The sequence below is a fragment of the Salvia hispanica genome, chromosome 4 (assembly GCF_023119035.1).
Source record: "Salvia hispanica cultivar TCC Black 2014 chromosome 4, UniMelb_Shisp_WGS_1.0, whole genome shotgun sequence".
In the NCBI taxonomy this organism is placed as follows: domain Eukaryota; kingdom Viridiplantae; phylum Streptophyta; class Magnoliopsida; order Lamiales; family Lamiaceae; genus Salvia; species Salvia hispanica.
Genome location: NC_062968.1, coordinates 11,272,744 through 11,278,820, shown reverse-complemented (window position 1 = coordinate 11,278,820; position 6,077 = coordinate 11,272,744). Strand labels below are relative to the sequence as shown.

The 6,077-nt window shown below is 48.0% G+C and overlaps 2 protein-coding genes across 2 annotated transcripts; both read left to right on the top strand.

Annotated features, from left to right (window-relative positions):
• The first annotated feature begins 1,224 nt into the window (after window positions 1-1,224).
• LOC125220355 lies at window positions 1,225-1,957 on the top strand. Its single transcript, XM_048122525.1, has 2 exons — window positions 1,225-1,528; window positions 1,908-1,957. Exons 1-2 carry the CDS (start codon window positions 1,225-1,227, stop codon window positions 1,955-1,957), a joined length of 354 nt encoding a protein of 117 aa, XP_047978482.1.
• Window positions 1,958-2,217: 260 nt separating this feature from the next.
• LOC125220354 (microtubule-associated protein RP/EB family member 1-like) lies at window positions 2,218-3,285 on the top strand. Its single transcript, XM_048122524.1, has one exon. It carries the CDS (start codon window positions 2,218-2,220, stop codon window positions 3,283-3,285), a length of 1,068 nt encoding a protein of 355 aa, XP_047978481.1.
• The last annotated feature ends 2,792 nt before the right edge of the window (window positions 3,286-6,077 follow it).

Sequence of the window (6,077 nt, the reverse complement as noted above, 5' to 3'; positions counted from 1 at the left end):
CACCGATTATTCAGGCTCCTAACTGGGATCACCCCTTCGAGGTGATGTGCGATGCTAGTGACTATGCAGTGGGGGCCGTACTGGGTCAGAAGATCGATGGGAAAAGGTACGTGATATTCTATGCATCTAAGACCTTGAATCAAGCCCAACGGAATTATGACACCACCGAGAAGGAGATGTTGGCTCATTCGAAAAGTTCAGGCAGTACCTACTGGGATCCAGAGTCATCGTCTATACTGATCATGCGGCGATTAAGTAGTCAAAGCCCCTACTGATCAGATGGCTGCTGCTTTTACAAGAATTCGACTGGGAGGTAGGAGACAAAAAGGGAGTTGAAAACAAGGTAGCGGACCACTTGAGCAGAATAATACAAGAAGGGTGTTGTGAGGATGTGAGAGATCGATTCCCGGAAGAGCATTTATGTGAAGTGATTTTCTCCGCAAGGAAGATCGATTGGGAAGAAGTGATGAGACTTACTGGTCAGGACGCAACAACCAAGGGCAAGGAGAAAATAGGACAGGAACCCTGGTATGCGGACTTAGCAAACTACCTAGTGACGGGGGAGCTACCAATGGTGCCAAACGTGACAAAGGCTCAGAGGATGAAGATCAAGAGCGAAGCAAAGTACTATTTCTGGGACGACCCATACTTGTGGAAGGCAGGAACCGACCAGGTCATTAGGAGATGTGTTCCCGACTGGGAGCAACGGGATGTACTAACGCACTGCCACTCCTTGGCATGTGGAGGACATTTCGGGCCAAGGAAAGTGCTAGATCGCGGATTCTACTGGCCAACCCTGAATAGAGATGCATACGAGTTCTGCAAGGGCTGTGACCGTTGCCAACTGACCGGTGGGATCTCCGCGAGGGATGAAATACCACAAGTTCCATTAATAGTTTGTGAGGTGTTCGACATCTGGGGTATGGACTTCATGGGTCCTTTTCCCTCATCTTATGGGAACTCCTACATCCTGGTGGCAGTTGACTACGTATCAAAGTGGATAGAAGCCAAAGCCACAAGCACTTGTGAATCTAAAGAAATCACCAAGTTCCTCAAGAGTCATATATTCAGCCAATATGGGATACCAAAGGCAATCATCACCGCCTATCCAGTCCTTACCACCCTCAAGCCAACGGGCAAGCAGAGATCTCAAACAAGAAAATAAAGAGCATTTTAGAGAAGACAGTCAACCCCTCCAGAAAAGATGGAGCACAAGGTTGGAAAATGTGTCACTTGCCAGTAGGAATTGAATACCGAGCATACTGGGCAGTTCAGCAGGTTAATGTAGATACTAAGGCCTGTGAAGAGGAAAGGAAGCTACAACTACAAGAGCTGGAAGAGCTCAGATTGGAGTCGTTCGACTCAGCCATGTGGTACAAGGAGAAAACAAAGATGTGGAACGACAAAAATGTGAGAACCAAGGATCTCCAAGTTGGTCAGAAAGTACTACTCTTCCAGTCAAAATTGAAGCTAATGCTTGGGAAGCTCAAGTCCAAATGGGCAGGACCTTACATTATCACTGCACTACGTGCTAATGGACATAGATTAAAAATATATAGGGAAAATGAAGAGGTGTGTGTAGTGGAAGAAATTCCACTACACTTTAATATCGTCTAAATGACCACTAGGAAAGGGGTTTGGAGTTCCACCTGGTCATCGTCATATGATTTGTACTTACTGACCAGGTAAAACTTCAAATACCCTTAGTAATGATGTATATAGTGTAAATATTTAGTAATTTGATTTTTGGATCTTGAATATTAACTTAGAGTTCGTACTGACCACGAGGATACCACTTGGGTGAAACTCTGAATTATATTAAAGAGCCATTTATTTGCTTTATTTCTATTTCTAGCTAATTGGAAGAGGGGGGATGAGTGAATTTTGAATTTTGGTGCGTGTTGCAGCTTTGCAGGCGAGTGCAGAGACTGGGAGGGAGCGTGGAGCAGGGACGTGACAGGCAACGTTCAATCAGCTGCGAGAACTCGCAACCGCCTTCAACACGAAGCGTCGCAACCTGACAACCGCTTACCATCGGTCAAAACCCTCAACTACCCATCCCTCTATAAAACACCAAACCGCCTACTCCCATTCACTTTACAAACCCTCACCTGCATTCTCTCACCCACAACCGCAATCCCACTCCGAAAACCACCACCCACTACAAAAGCCACCGTGAACCACTACCGGAAAAAGAGAACCACCACCGGTACAGCCATGGCAAAGAGAAAGGCAACCAACAACCCAGCATCTACCACCGGCGAAGCCCCGTCAGAAGTCCAAGCAACAGCCGAGTCGCAGCCGCCAAGCCCACAACGATCACAACCACCGCCGACGACACAAATTCCGGCGATGGTTCCTTTAGACGCACTGGCAGCGTATCTAAGGCAACAAGACCCCAACAAAGACTGGACAGCAACCCTGGCCGGAGGAATGCCGGCGACATCAAACCCTACCCCAACTGCAACCACAGAAAACCCACCCACCACCACCCCAAAAACCTCAATTCCGACATCCCAAAAGACCTCCCCAACAGTAACTGCACAATCAGAACCCTCCCACCCTTATCCCATACACCAACAAACAGAGCCGCTCGACGTCAGCCCTCTTTCCGCCTATCAAGATCCCAACTGGGGAGAAACAGAAGAAAAGGAGAGTGGGGGGAGAGCAAGCGAGAGCGAGAAAGGTGAAGCAGAGGAGATAATGGCCACTGAGGCCAAAATCGATGAAGCGGAGAGGGAGGAGATAGATCTGAACGAAATGGCCAGAAAGCAAGGGTTAATGACGGATGATGAATTCCAAGCGGTTTTGGGCAAGGGGGATAGGATCGTGGTAAACCCTGAAGGGGTGGCTGAGGTACTGGACCTCGCATCCCAGGCAGTAGGGAGGGGGGAAGCAACAACGGAAGCGGAAAGGTCGGAAGGGGTAGTCCACCAATCAGTGGAGGAGAAGACAGACGAACAACCGGAAAAGGCCGAACAACTTGAGGAGGAGAGGCAAGAGCCAGAAACACATCAAGAGGAAGCCTCAGTGGTAACTAAACCGAAACCAGTAAAGAGGAGGCTAGTGTTGAAAAACGACCCCAAGGTAGAAAGGCAGAAACCCCAAAGAGTGTCACAGAGATGCTTAGGAAAGTGGACGTCCAACAAGGCAGGAGCAAACACAGCAGCAGATGCAGTGGAGGTTTCGAGTGAAGACGAGAAGACTACTCCTACAAAACCCGGGGAGGAGCCCTCTAAAGCTAGCCAGGAGGACACCCAAATGGCAACAGGGACAGTATCATAAACGCCGACTGACCAGAAGGAGATTACTGACAAGGTGGATGAGGGTCTGGACCTCGCATCAGAGTCAGTAGGTCGGGAGGAGGCAGCAAGAAGTGATACTAGTACCCGCGTGGTGACCGAGCCTACCACCCAGGAGGACGTTTCAACACAAGCCGACGAAGAAGCAGAGGCAATGGAAATCGAAGAAACCAAGTACATCCAAGAAAGGAAGAGAAAGGGGAAAGCCCCTGTCAAGAAGAAACAAGTCATGAAGAAACAGCGCACTGCCAATGCCAGCATAGTGATCAGAGAGCCGGAAGAGAGAGGGAGATCAAGCGACAGCGACTACACTTCCAGCGAGGAGTCTGACTCGGAGAGTGATATCTCTCTAGAAGGAGAAGAATACCATGAGCAGCAGCTCCCCGACAACCACCTTGAACTAGTCCATCCTCCGGTGGAGAGGATCGTGTACCGGCGGTGGAGGGTAACGCTCACTGATGAGCTTATGGAGGACATGAAGCACTACGACACCAAAAAGCTTCAAGACGCATTTGACGACAAGGACGACAGTAGCAAGCAAGTCAAATGCGGAAAGGTACTCCACATACCCTCTTTGGATGAGTTATCTGTTCGTGATTCCTTCCTGGCCAGTATGGAACCATTGGGTTTTGAATGGCTGTTAGAGAATAGGGACCCAGAGATATCTGTGAGATTAGCAAAGGAGTTCTTCACCACGTTTAGGTTCCAACTCACCACGGACCTAGACGAGGTGTCAATTTCCTTTAGGATATTCGGTGGAGAACTGTCCATGAGTCTAATAGAGTGGACTGTGCGACTGGGTATGTGTAGCCTGGACGAGGCTATAGGATCGGACTGGAGAAGCCGTGAGAGGGGGGTACCGAGGAGACATATAGAATTTGAGCCCCAGGAAGCCTGGGAGGAGCTAACCCACCCCGATGCTGGCCAATTCGCCTCCACTAAATCCAGATCCACCCACTTCAACAACTCCATGCTAAGATTGGTGCAACTCTACTTAGGCTATAACCTACTGGGGCAGAGCAACTCAGCTGCAAGAACGTCCATGACCGAATTGTACTTGGTATGGTGCGCTAAGCGTGGAAGAAAACTGCACTTGGGATTTTGGACAGCCTACCAATGCCACCTGATAGCCACCTACCCAGCCAGAAACTTGTCCCTCTGCCACATACTAGGAGCCTTCGTGCGCAACAACATCATCATAACAGAGGCAGAAGACCTATCTCCGATGTACATGGTCGACGCCCCTGGCCTGTTTGATATACCCTTCTTTGTCCGCACCAACTTGGTATACTACAGAGAAGGAGTACCCCAGTTCTACCCAATGGGAGAGGCCCCTGGGGGAAGGGCACAACAAGGCCAGGAGGGGCAACCTGGGCAGATCGACCAAGCGCAAAGGCTGAGGCACGAAAATCTGGAGAAGGCAGTGACTGAGCTGGCTGAGGAGAATAGACAATCACGGGCAGAGATGGCGAAGCTGACAACCTTAATGGAGAGCATCCTAAAGGAATTGGCACGAGGAAAGGCAAGCTCTGGAGCTAGAACAAGCGGACATGGAGGACAAGAAGAAGAACCCACCGGACCTGAGGAAGAAGAAGGAGATGGACAACAGGAGGACGATGACAACCAACCCGGACCTACTGAAGAAGAACTAACGGACCCACCTGCACAGAACCCTGCACTAAGAAGGAGCGTTTATGTTCGTAGTGTGTTCAGAAGGAAATAACAGGTTCCCTAGGTCCAGCAAATCCACTAGATCACGCGGTCTAGGAACTCGTTGGTCGCAGGAAATCCTGGTCGTCGGACACACAGAGCACTTCTTTCAAAAACCCTCAACCACTTTACTAAACCTAGTATAGGGAAGTAGGGATCGATCCCACAGAGAAGGATGCGTAATACTCATGTTCAAAGATTTGGATGTGTTTTTGGTGTTGGCTGCTGCCACGCATTTTTTCTTGGGTTGAGGAAAACAAATTAAACTTGACTTGGGAATTTTAAAACTCCTACGCTAATAACTAGACCTAGGCGAAATAACAAGAGAACGTTGCGAGAAAATAACTGCTCAAGCACTAGATCTAAGAAAACTACTCCAATTACCTAGACCTAGGAAACAAACTGACTGTGGGGACCATGACTGAAAAAGCAGAGTACGGACGAAAAGCTGGCAGAATAACTAACTCTCGTACTAACTAACAGCGACATCATCTTCTACAACCAAATTGCGTAAAAACTCATAAGAAAATCAACATGAACGAAATCAAAACAGAGCAAACTAATTCTAAGTCAAATTAATGCATAATCAACGAAGAACTGAACAGATCTGCAGACGCTAGACGAAGCAAAACAGAAAACAAGAAGAAAACTCAAATCCATCTAACAACTTCCTTTTCTCACTTCGGATCCAACCTCAGACGCTAAATCCACTCCGGATCCAAGCGTCCAACACGAACTCCAACCAACAGAAACACTTCATCACTTCAGATTCGAACAACAACCTCCAAACAGTCAATAAACCACAGATCTATCACCAAATTCCCATATCAAACACCACAATATCAAAATAAAACAGAGATCGACATAATACTTGTAAAAATAAACTTCCAGCAGCGAGATCTACGTAAATCAACTTGAAATATCACAACTAAACGCAAATCAACAAAGCGAAAAGATAACGAGTATCATCAACAGCCAAGTCGACTCCCAAAAGTGAAGTTCGACAGCAAAAAGAGTAAAACAACTGAAATTAAGAGAGATTGTATCTTCGTCCACACTCGGACG

What these genes read in the sequence shown, in the direction of transcription:
- LOC125220355 (XM_048122525.1), top strand. Translation starts at nt 1,225, where the DNA reads ATGTGTCACTTGCCAGTAGGAATTGAATACCGAGCATACTGGGCAGTT. An exon ending in TTACATTATCACTGCACTAC is followed by an intron (nt 1,529 to 1,907) that starts GTGCTAATGGAC and finishes TGCGTGTTGCAG; the next exon opens with CTTTGCAGGCGAGTGCAGAG.
- LOC125220354 (XM_048122524.1), top strand. Translation starts at nt 2,218, where the DNA reads ATGGCAAAGAGAAAGGCAACCAACAACCCAGCATCTACCACCGGCGAA.